Source organism: Neolamprologus multifasciatus, chromosome 3 (genome assembly GCF_963576455.1).
Source record: "Neolamprologus multifasciatus chromosome 3, fNeoMul1.2, whole genome shotgun sequence".
In the NCBI taxonomy this organism is placed as follows: domain Eukaryota; kingdom Metazoa; phylum Chordata; class Actinopteri; order Cichliformes; family Cichlidae; genus Neolamprologus; species Neolamprologus multifasciatus.
The window spans coordinates 35,828,802-35,841,735 of NC_140441.1; the positions used below are offsets into that span (position 1 = coordinate 35,828,802).

At 44.7% G+C, this 12,934-nt stretch overlaps 1 protein-coding gene across 1 annotated transcript in view; it reads left to right on the plus strand.

Annotated features, from left to right (window-relative positions):
• The window catches only part of LOC146522870 (uncharacterized), a 1,775-nt gene extending 970 nt beyond the window's left edge, over window positions 1–805 (plus strand). Inside the window, exon 2 of the mRNA XM_085154167.1 lies at window positions 8–805. Coding sequence (XP_085010293.1) covers window positions 8–805 — 798 coding nt within the window. The remainder of the gene's footprint in view (window positions 1–7) is intronic.
• Window positions 806–12,934: the final 12,129 nt, after the last annotated feature.

Below are 12,934 nucleotides of genomic sequence, written 5' to 3' on the forward strand. Positions count from 1 at the left end.
GACACAGCATCTTATTAGGAGAAGAGCCCCTCCAGTCACAAAAACTGTGAAAATCTGGCCAGAAGGTGCATCACATCAGCTGCAGGACTGTTTTGAAAACACGGACTGGAGCGTGTTCGAACATCAGGACCTTGAAGAGCACACAACATCAGTGCTCTCATATATTAACTTCTGTGTCAACAGTGTCACTGTGGACAAACATCTCCGGGTGTATTCCAACCAGAAACCCTGGATGACTAAAGAGGTCCAGGTCCTGCTGAAGCAACGTGATGCCGCTTTTAGATCCGGTGATGGTATGCAGTACAGTGCAGCCAGATCTGAGTTGAAAAGAGGCATCAGAGAGGCCAAGGCAGCGTACAAGAGAAAGATCAAAGACCACTTCAGCACCAACAACTCACGACAGGTATGGCAGGGAGTTCAGCACTTAACCAACTACAAACCTTGCAATACCACGTTGACTGAGGGTAACGCGGAGCTTGCGGAGGAGCTGAACCACTTCTTCGCACATTTTGAGGTGAAGGGACCAGAGGCAGCAGCAGCAAAAACATTGGACAGCAGCAGCAGCCCAAGCCTCATAGTGCAGGAATATGAGGTGAGGCGCACACTGAGGGCAGTGAACCCTAGGAAGGCCGCCGGACCAGATGGGGTAACTGCAAAGGTCCTAAAAGAGTGTGCAGACCAGCTGGCTGGGGTCTTCACTAAGATCTTCAACACTTCACTGTCCCAGTCCTGCATCCCGCCGTGCCTAAAGTCAGCCACAATTGTCCCACTGCCAAAGCGTACTAACATTAGCAGCCTCAACTGACTACCGACCAGTTGCTCTAACACCTGTTATAATGAAGTGCTTTGAGAAACTGGTCCGACGTCACATCATGTCCTGGCTGCCACCCACACTCGACCCGCTCCAGTTCGCATACAGAGCTAACAGATCAACTGAAGATGCCATTGCTACAACGCTCCACACCACCATCTCTCACCTGGAAGTGCAGGGCCGTTACGCCAGGCTGCTCTTTGTTGACTTTAGCTCTGCTTTCAATACGATACTCCCGGACAGACTAATAGTTAAACTGCTGGAAATCGGACTTCCTTCTACCACCTGCCGCTGGATCAGAGACTTCCTCTCAGACCGTGTACAGAGAGTTAGAGTGGGGCCTCATCTTTCCTCAGCCCTCAGCCTCAACACCGGCTCTCCACAAGGCTGTGTACTGAGTCCCCTACTGTACACTCTGTACACACATGACTGTGTTAGTACCCACCCAGACAACACAGTCATCAAGTTTGCAGATGATACCACCGTGGTGGGGCTCATCTCTGGGGGAGATGAGACGGCGTACAGAGCTGAAGTTCAGAGGCTGTCAGATTGGTGTGTAGATAACAACCTGGACCTTAATACCATCAAGACAAAAGAACTGGTAGTTGACTTCAGAAGGAGGAAGTCCGAGCTGCAGCCTGTCAGCATCAACGGGGAGTGCGTGGAAAGGGTCTCCAGTTTCAAGTTTCTGGGAGTGCACATAGACACAGACCTCCAATGGAGCTCTAACACCTCTGCGGTCTTAAAGAAGGCCCAACAGCGTCTCCACTTTCTGAGAATCCTCAGAAAAATGGACCTGAAGAAGGAGCTGCTGACCGTCTTCTACCGCTGCTCCATTGACAGTGTGCTGACATATTGCATCGGTGTGTGGTTCTCCAGCTGCACCACAGCACACAGAAAGGCACTCCAGAGGGTCATCAATATGGCCCAAAAAATCATTGGACATCCTCTTCCCTCCCTGAAGGACCTGTACAGCACTCGCTGTCTCAAGAGGGCCCGCAGCATCCTACAGGACTGTACACACCCAGGACATCGGGTGTTTAAGCTGCTGCCGTCCGGCAGGAGGTTCAGGCTGCTGAGGTCCCGAACAAATAGACTTAAGGACAGCTTTTACAACAGGGCAATAGCCCTGATCAATGCAAATAGCTGACCTGACTGGCTACCTCCCCGGACTTTTTTAGGGGGGAGGTAACAATGTTTAAAACAATAACAATAATTATATTTATATTTATAACAAGGTGCAATAATAATTAATGTGCAATAATAACAGTGTGCAATACAAATACACTTATTCTTCTTTAAGTTATTATACTGTGTTGTGTTGTTTGTGTTGCATTGTGATGTGTCATATCGTGTCGTGTTGTGTTATATGTAGTGCCGACGTAGGACAGTTTTCCAATTTCATTGTACTATGTATGACTGTGCAATGACAATAAAGAGTTATCTTATCTTATCTTTTCAGTTTCATTTTTTCCCCTTTCGATACAACATTTTCGTGTTAATTATTTTCAGTTTCATTTTAAGGTGGCATCATTTTAACCCCATACACACACAGAGGGTCCATAACACTCACATTTCCAGAGTGTAACAACCAACCACCTGTGTGAAATCTGAAATGCCCATGGTGTTGATTCTATAATATATATTTAGCTAAAATCTACACATTTATTTGGGAAAAAATTGTTATCTGGCTGTGGTTCTAAAGATCTGTGATCGTTAAGTGTTCACTGACACCTGATTTATGCATACACAGTTATTGTGGTTCATTTCATTATGTCTTGGATTTGTCTGAATGTTGTGCTCCTTTATCAGTCTTTGTTTCCTGCATGTACAGCTTATGTAATTATTGACCAGGAGGGTTTGCAGTTTCATCAAAACATGAGTTGTTTGTTGCTTTGATTATGACTTGGCTGACTATGGCTGCTTATACATTGCAGAGTCAGACTATTACATTAATACACTATTAGTGTTTGTATATTGGGCCCAGATAGTTCAGTCGCTAGAGCATCAGATTTTTAATCTAAGGGTCCAGGGTTGAAGTCCCTGTTTGGGCGTCAATCTTTACTGAATTTCGCAGAGGAACCCACCCGAGAGATTAATAAAGTTTTATCTTATCTTATCTTGTGTAATGTAGGGGGGAAATTCTTATAGTGACAAATATTTGACATGATTGCCAAGTTGTCAAAGCACCGTGTCAGGTCTTTGAAAACTGTAACGCCCTTTCAGCTTCCCGCTGGACTAAACATGCCTTGTTGTTTCTTTCAAATCTGTCTAAACACATGCATGTTGTAGTAGTTGATGAATTAAAATGGAAAATGGTGCTTTTGCCACTGAAGTCTGAATATGTGCCACTGGCAATGCAGTACTAGTTGACTTCTTTTTGCTTTCCCCCCACAATGTTATGATTTGCAGTTGTTGATTTTCTGGTGGAGGTGGATCCAAAATTATTTGCAATTGTTTTACAGGACTGGTGAAGGACTCTTGTTTCTGGTCACCAGGGAGAGTCAGTATCACAAAGGCTGTGAAGGATGGAGCTGCTCTAGATCAGAGGTGTCAAACTTAATTGTACAGGGGGCCAAAACTCAAAGCACACTTTAGGTTGAGGGCCAAACAGGGTAAGCATTTAGTAGTGATGGGCAGATGAAGCTTCATGAAGCACTGAAGCTTTTCATCCAATTGGTTCACCCCAGCGCAAAGGTTCTTGAAGCTTCATTTGCTCTAGTAGGACACCTACTGGACGTAAAAATATTAGCATGAATTTGAAGAGTGTGGCCTTTTGCACACAGCCTGTAAATGTCAACAACAAAAGGAGTGTGTAAAACATGTATATTGTAGTGATGGCAGTATACTGTGTATATTTATACTGGCAGTGTGGAAAATGATCATTTGGAAATGCTTAAAATGGAAATTATCATTTACTGTGAGGTGAGGTGTGGTTGGGGTATGGACAGTGGTTGTGCTTTTGTAACATTGAGGTATGGACAGCTACAGGCTGAGGCCTCAGTCCTGCTTGTTCACATTTTATTTTGTAAAAACTACATTTTCACTGCTTTTATGACCTTTTTAGTGGGGAGAACATAGCTAGGATTTAATGATTTAACAAATCTTTTAAATCCTTTGTCCTTCACAATGCTAAATGGCTGGGAGTCCTCAATCACCATGCTAACCAGGTCTTCATCTATTTGAGATTGTTCTCCTGAGGAAAGACAATAAAAACAAAGCACAAATATAAATATCACACACGTAACTTATTACAGTTGTATAATATTGTTATATCATTTAGTAACATTACTGCATGCTATATTATCATGGCATTTGATGGCTCACTGGTCTTGCTCCACAATCGGTGTTCCCCTTATTCTCATGCAAAGCTCTGTAGTGCCTAAGCATGGATGAGGTGTTGTTGTTATATCCCAGCTCCCTGGCACATAGTGTAACGGGTGTATTAAAAAATAATTTATATTTCACCAAAGATCCATCCTGCAGTGTTATCTTGCTTTGTCAGTATTGGTTATGTATATGTGTTTATTTATACATGTTTATTTTCTGTATTTATATTTTGGGAGCTTTTATTTTGTTTGTGTGACCTTTGACTTCCCACGAAGTCACTTCCTGTAGCTGCGCGCTATTTTCCTCAGTCGCCTAGAGGCCCCGTTGAGGAGAGGTGAGTGTACGCTAGTGTTCTCAGTTACAGAGCGAATAAACACAGTTAAAATAACTAAAAGTAATTCAAACACTGCTTGTTCCTTTTGTGCATTTTGTCTCACAGTTCTGTTCGATATTTTAGTGTGAATTATTGTTTCTCTGCCAAGTACAGCACTTTATTGTAACATGCTAGTTAGCTAATCTCAGATGAGAGCATAGGAGCATGCACGTGGCTTCTCATGTGGTCCGCTATCCTTCTCTCTCCCTTGAAGGTGTTCATGCAGAAGTCCAGTAAAGTGAAGTTGTTGTACTGTTTTGTTTTTATTTTAAACAGGTGTGTGAGCTCCCTCCTTTATTTTTGTGTCATGTGAACTGATTATATCTTTTGTTTGTTTGTGATTCATGTTCACTGTTTCAACTTGCTGTTAGATATATGTAACTAAAAAAATATGTAAAATTGCCACTGGTAAATGAAGTCTCCCTAAAATATAATTTTGTTGATGAGGTAATTGTCACTATATGTTCACGATGCAGTGCATTTTCGTTTGTTATATATGATTATAAATACATTTTAGCAGTATTATTTGTTAATTGGATTTATTGTGATGTTGCACCTCAGTCGCCTAGAGGCCCCGCTGAGGAGAGTTCTGGGAGAATAAATCCATCCAGCTGGCAAAGTGAGAGCTGACTCCTCTGGTCATTCGCACAACACAACACAGAGAACTAACGGCAATAAGAGTTTTAGGCCAGACCGGCTACAGTGGTGCCGTGACCCGGATCCACACCACTTCAGACTTGCTCATCGTGGTTCGTGGAGACGCGATCAACATCAGTTTGGCCACCAGATGTTGCTGTAATGGACAATGTAATGTAAGCTTTGAACACAAATCCCAAGCGTTCTAGGAAACACTTGCACCCTTTTTTTTGGACTGTTGTTTACAAGGTAAATTTAATTCTGCTGTTTGCATTGTACATATGTTAGAACAATGGATGATGAAAAAGTTTCAAGTGACGGGTTCAGCTTTGCCATGGGAAGAGGGAGGGTAATTGAGGGGTTGCCTAGTACACCAGTTCGTAGTGCAGGCTCCCCAGCTTTCTGTTCCACTCGCATACTTGGTTTCACATCTTCCAGTAGTGGTAATGGTAAATCATTCTCAGACCCTTCAGCCACAGCAGACCCAGCATTAAATGACCTGATAACACACATAGCTCAACAGGTGGGTCAGACTGAATAAGGCAGTTGATGCAGCAGAAGAAAGCCTGAAGAGGCTCGGACGGCACATGGAGGATCCCTGCCAGGAGGCAGCCATGATGTTTGTGAAGTACTGCCCTGATCCCACCCTTGCTGCTGTTTTCAAGTTCAAGGCACCAGATAAGTGGACAGCCAGTGAGATTCAGGAGCATGTGAATCGGTACCAGCTTGAGATGAAAGAGCGTATGCTCCCCAGGTCTAAGTGTCTCACACCAGTTAAAGCTAACATCCAGACCCCTGCAGCTGATGGTCTAGCGACATCAATGCACCCGGGAGAAACACAGGTGCAGGCGGGATCAAATGAGACAGTAAAGGCCCCTTGTAACGACAGTTGCCTGAAATTACTAATCAGCCTTTTTGACCATGCTTTGTCGCAGAATAACCAGGTTGCAGACAAGCAGCTTCCTCCAGGTCAGGCCCGACCCAGATGTTGTAGAGTATGCCAGTCCCCTGAACATTCTACCCTTGCGCATTGTAGGCAGAAACACCTATTCCTTGCATGCTTTGAGCCAAACCATATTAAGAGAAACTGCCCTCGTCGCTCACCTATTCAAAGGCACCCTGCCTCCCAACCTCATGACACCCAGCTGGCCCGCATTTGGTGAGGGGATGTGTGGGCACAGATGTTGAAACCCTCGGCAGTGATGATGTTGAAAAGCATTACATTAAAGCATGTGCAGCCGCACCAGATGGTGTTAAGGTGGTAGTACAAAACACACAGAGAGTTGGCCCATTTGACAAACTGTTTTACACTCCTGTCAGCATTAATAACAGACACCACATGCAGGGTATGCTTGACTCTGGTTCCATGGCGTGCACACTCAGTGAGCAAGCAGAACAGAGTATGCTGAGTGAGAATATACTGCCAGAACCCACTCCCCTGCCTCAAGAAATAGTGCTAGTAGGCTGTGGTGGCACACTTACCAAGCCCAAATGCATGTATGAAGTTGAAATGAGACTGTATGGAGAGACCTGTATTGTTCCCATCCTTGTAGTGCCAGGTCAACGTGATGATATAATCATTGGCACAAATGTCATCCGGTTTCTCATGCATCAGTTGAAAATAACCAATGACTATTGGTGCCTCGTGTCCGGTGGCGGTTGTCCCCCAGAGTGTGAGCAGTTTCTTGACCTCATGGCTAATTCATCCCGATGGAGAGGTGAAGAACTCCCAGACAAGATTGGCACAGTCAAGCTTCAGCAGTCAGTCACCTTGTTAGCAAGACAAGAGCATCTAGTCTGGGGCAAGCTGCCGAGTAATGTTTCTATGTCACCAGGGAGCACAGTGATTGTTGAAGCCACTTCATCAAAGTCCATGCCACGTAACATCATGGTTGGCCGCATTATAACGCCATTGTGGGGTGATAGGTGGGTTCCCATGAAGGTCACTAACCTGTTGGATAAACCAGTCACCCTGAAAAGAAACAGTAAGTTTGCTGACGTGTCCCCTTGTGTTGCTGTTGAGGATTTTGAAGTTTTCCAGGGCACCTGTCGACCCCAGAAATCTGTGCAGGAGGAGGAGAGGGATGATGGCCACCTCACTGATCTTAAACAGAGACTAAAACAGGTTGGGGTCAGTGAAATTGATATTGACCTGTGCCATGTTGGTCAAGGGGGGAAGGAGAAATTGGTTAAAATGCTTGAGAAGTACAATGAAATTTTCTCCAAGCATACACATGACTGTGGCAAGGCCAAAGGCTTTGTACACCGCATCAGGCTCACTGATGAGAGGCCATTCCGCCTTCCTTACCACCGAGTCCCTCCAGCACATTACCAAAAGCTGCGACAAGTGTTGTCTGAAATGGAAGAACAGGAAATCATCAGAAGGTCCGTGAGCGAGTATGCCTCTCCACTGGTTTTAGTGTGGAAAAAGGATGGTAGTTTAAGAATCTGCACTGACTTCAGATGGCTGAATGCAAGGACCCTCAAAGATGCACACCCACTGCCACACCAGTCTTACTGCCTTGCTGCATTGGGTGGAAATACCTACTTCAGCACCATGGATCTGACCTCGGGATTTTATAACATCCCTATGACAGAGGAAGACAAGAAATACACAGCATTTACAACCCCAATGGGATTGTTCGAGTACAACAGAATGCCCCAAGGACTCTCTAACAGCCCCGCCTCATTCATGCGAATGATGCTCAGTATTTTTGGGGATCTGAACTTCAGTAGTCTGCTGTGCTATCTCGACGACCTGCTTGTATTTGCTCGGACAGAAGAAGAGGCCTTGGAGCGGCTAGAGACTGTGTTTCAGTGCTTGCGCATCCATAACCTCAAACTAAGTCCTAAGAAATGCCACTTAATGAGGTCATCAGTCAAGTTTTTAGGCCACATTATAAATGGCAATGGAGTGGCTGTGGACCCAGCAAAGGTTGAGGTCATAGCAAAGATGACAAAGGCTGAATTGATGGAGGATGATGGCTGCACCCCGAGGATTAAGTCATTCCTGGGGAGGATATTCTACTATCAGCATTTCATCCCTAGCTGCTCCTCTATGGCCAAGCCTTTGTTTGCCCTCACTGCTGGACAAAAGAGGAGAGGGAGAGTTAAAACAGGCACCAATGCTGGTGTATACAGAAAGCTGAAGCCCTCTGACTGGACAGATGAATGTGACGCAGCTCTGTCTAATCTGAAAGAGAAGCTGTTGAATTGTGTAGTCCTTACACATCCAGACTTTTCTTTGCCTTTGATATTGTCCATTGATGCTTCATTAGATGGGCTCGGTGCTGTATTGTCACAAATACCAGCTGGACAGCAGAAAGCTCGTCCAATTGCTTTTGCAAATAAGACCCTGAGCAATTCACAGAAAAAGTACCCAGCCCACAGGCTAGAGTTTTTGGCATTGAAATGGAGTGTGTGTGAGAAGTTCAGTCACTGGCTAAGAGGTCATCCCTTTACAGTGTGGACAGATAACAACCCTCTCACCTACATCATGACAAAACCAAAGCTTGATGCTTGTGAGCAGCGCTGGGTGTCCAAGCTTGCTCCTTACACGTTTGATCTGAAGCACATACCTGGTACCAAGAACGTCGTAGCTGATGCTCTCAGCAGAGACCCCTTTGCAACAACAGTCAGCCATAGGCTGATCACAGAGCAGTACAGTCACCTCCTTGCTGAATCTGAGAGTGTCAGTTCTGAGGGAATACAAAATGCATTCCGGTTGAAGGTCCAAGGTCAACGCGTGGACACACCACCTTTCCGCACCACAGGACTGCAGCCGCCCTCGTCTCAGCCTGGGTGTGATGCTATGGATGTTAAAGCAATCCTGGATTTTCACAGTGAGTGGGATCTGGCTGCTGAAACAAGGGCTGTGGAACTGTTCCAGTCAGTTCAGGACCTAGTGTTGCCAGGACAGGAGTCATTTCCTGTGTCCACACTAGAGGAACTCCAGCATAGCCAGGAACTTGATCCCAGTATTTTCAAAGATCTTACCATTTGTCACAAGGAGAAGGCGACCTTCCAGGCGTGAAAGGGTAGGATTTGATGCAAAAGCCATGGTGTTATTTAAACAGTGGGAAAGGCTTAGGATCCAAAATGGAGTTCTCTATTGGATCACAAAAGAACCCCTGAGTAAACAAAGGAGACATCAGTTTGTTTTGCCTGACAGTCTCAGAGCAAAGGCATTGAATGGTGTCCATGATATTGCAGGACATCAGGGGCAAGCGAAGACTTTATATCTGGCAAGACAACGGTTCTTTTGGCCGAAGATGGAGTCTGATATAAAAGAGTATGTCAAATGTTGTCAAAGATGCATCCTGGCCAAAACACCAGAACCCTCTGCTCGAGCCCCACTTGAGAGCATCAGAACCTCCGCCCCTATGGAGCTGGTGTGTTTGGATTTTTGGAGTGCGGAGGATAGTAAGCAACGCTCAGTAGATGTTCTTGTCCTTACGGATCATTTCACTAAGCTAGCCCATGCCTTCCCTTGCACAAACCAGACTGCAAGGCAGGTGGCTAAGAAACTATGGGACCATGTTTTCTGTGTGTATGGGTTTCCTGAGCGGATTCACTCCGATCAGGGGGCAAATTTTGAAAGTGAGCTCTTGGCAGAACTGCTCAAGTTCTCGGGGGTCTCCAAATCCCATACTACGGCATACCATCCCATGGGAAATGGAGGGACTGAGAGGTTTAATAGGACACTTGGCAACATGCTTAGGTCCTTGCCCCTCAGAGAAAAGAACAAGTGGCCTCAACAAATACAGAGTCTGACATTTGCATATAATGCAACTGTACATGAGACCACGGGCTTTGCCCCAATTCAGCTCATGTTTGGCCGCATCCCGAGGCTCCCCGTTGATGTGATGTTTAAACAGGTGCTCTGTGATCCTGTAGTTGTGGATCAAAAAAGTTATGTGAAAACACTCATGTCACATCTTCATAAGGCAGCTAAGATTGCCCAGACTCATGCCATCAAGGAACAAGACAAACAGGCAAAAGGATATAACAGAAAAGTAAAGGGCACTCATCTGAACATAGGAGACAGAGTACTCATTGCAAATAAGGGTGAAAGAGGAAAGAAGAAACTTGCTGACAAGTGGGATGCAACAGTGTACACAGTCAGAGACAGAAATCTGCAGACTCACACATACAAGTTGGAAAATGGCAGAGGCAACATAAAGGTGGTACATCGCAACCTGGTTTTAAATATCAGCTTCCTGCCAGTAGTGACCGCTGAACTGTGTGACACTGGATCAGAGGGAGGGTCATGTGTGTCAGACCAGTTAGATTCCTTGGATGAGGAGACTGCAGAGGACAGGACCAGTGCTTGGATCAACTCAGATGATGATGAGAGTCAGGAGACCCTGAGTGAGGGACTCTCAGGATTGGGCAAGACAAGTCAACAAGCTACAGAGGTGGTTGCAGGGGATTCAACCCAGTGTTCCCTGGTAGGAGAGGACTGCCCAGACAGAGACACAGACTTGGACAGTTTGGTAGCAGAACCTGACTTAGACTCCCTGTCTGTGTTAGATACATTTTCAGAAACTGCACTCACTCACTCGCATCCATCAGACACAGATTGTGATGCACACACCAAGCCCCTACCAGTAGCCCCAGTGCATGTCGCCGACGCGCAGATGCCTCCAACGGATGTGTGTCATGATGTGGGTCCACAAGGACAGCCACGGGCAGGCCCGGACAATGTTGTCATGACGTGAGCCGGCCGAGTCAGTAAAAGAGTTAATCGACTCATTGAGTCCATGGTTCAGAAGCCTTTTGGCTTTAAGCGTTTGGCAAATTCAGTTAGCAGAAGGTCTCAGTCTCTTCTTAGGCTGTTTTAAGTAAACCCAGGTGTTTAGAGATCTTTCTGTATTTTGATTCTAGGGGACAGTATCATTATGGCACAATTAAATACATAGTGTGTTTTTAAGGTATTGATGTGTGTGGATGGCCGGGAATGTGTGTGGTGTAAATGGCATCACACTGATCTAAGAAAGGCTGAGGCCTGATCACCCTCATGCTCTTTCTGAACCTATCTGGTAGGTGGCTTATACAGCTGAGACTAGAGCTTATAGCTCGGAGGTTTAAACCCGTGCCCAGGAGCCATAAATTCTGTAGGTTTGTCCCTGTGTTCCAATTAGATTGTTCACCTGACTGTTCTGGATTTTGGTGAAATCTAGGAGGGGTGGATGTAACGGGTGTATTAAAAAATAATTTATATTTCACCAAAGATCCATCCTGCAGTGTTATCTTGCTTTGTCAGTATTGGTTATGTATATGTGTTTATTTATATATGTTTATTTTCTGTATTTATATTTTGGGAGCTTTTATTTTGTTTGTGTGACCTTTGACTTCCCACGAAGTCACTTCCTGTAGCTGCGCGCTATTTTCCTCAGTCGCCTAGAGGCCCCGTTGAGGAGAGGTGAGTGTACGCTAGTGTTCTCAGTTACAGAGCGAATAAACACAGTTAAAGTAACTAAAAGTAATTCAAACACTGCTTGTTCCCTTTGTGCATTTTGTCTCACAGTTCTGTTCGATGTTTTAGTGTGAATTATTGTTTCTCTGCCAAGTACAGCACTTTATTGTAACATGCTAGTTAGCTAATCTCAGATGAGAGCATAGGAGCATGCACGTGGCTTCTCATGTGGTCCGCTATCCTTCTCTCTCCCTTGAAGGTGTTCATGCAGAAGTCCAGTAAAGTGAAGTTGTTGTACTGTTTTGTTTTTATTTTAAACAGGTGTGTGAGCTCCCTCCTTTATTTTTGTGTCATGTGAACTGATTATATCTTTTGTTTGTTTGTGATTCATGTTCACTGTTTCAACTTGCTGTTAGATATATGTAACTAAAAAAATATGTAAAATTGCCACTGGTAAATGAAGTCTCCCTAAAGTATAATTTTGTTGATGAGGTAATTGTCACTATATGTTCACGATGCAGTGCATTTTCGTTTGTTATATATGATTATAAATACATTTTAGCAGTATTATTTGTTAATTGGATTTATTGTGATGTTGCACCTCAGTCGCCTAGAGACCCCGTTGAAGAGAGTCGCCTAGAGGCCCCGCTGAGGAGAGTTCTGGGAGAATAAATCCATCCAGCTGGCAAAGTGAGAGCTGACTCCTCTGGTCATTCGCACAACACAACACAGAGAACTAACGGCAATAAGAGTTTTAGGCCAGACCGGCTACAATAGCAAACACTTCACCTTGTACAAAAGTAAAGACAGCTTAACATAAATTGTATTGCACCATCAGTATTATGAAAATGCATCTTCTGTAGAAATTTACACACCTTGTTGGGAGGAATAAAATCAAAATGTTCCCACACAGGGGAGGACATCCTCCTCTTCTTAGCTGGCTCCATTCTCTCCTGACATTCTCTCCTCACTCTCATAAACCTCCAAACTGTCTCCAAACTCTCACTAACTGCAACTCTCCATCAAACACCAACATTTTGAATGAAGTCTGAGGGGTTTATATCGCTGTCATATCTCGCGGCAAAGTTCGAACCACTTCCTGAACCAGTCACGTGGTACAGCCGGGCAGCGAGGCTTCGGACGTCATCATTTTCAGCTCCTCCCATAAATGAAGCAAGCCTCGATACGCGCATCGCGGAAACGCCCCCTCAATTACTCGACACAAGCTTCGAAGCCTCGATACAGAACGTCACATCACTAGCATTTATTGAAAACACTAAAACAATGTTTTTTTGAACATAAATATGAATAAAAACAGACAGGAATATTGTTTCAGAATAAATACACTTAGAATAAAGAATAACTT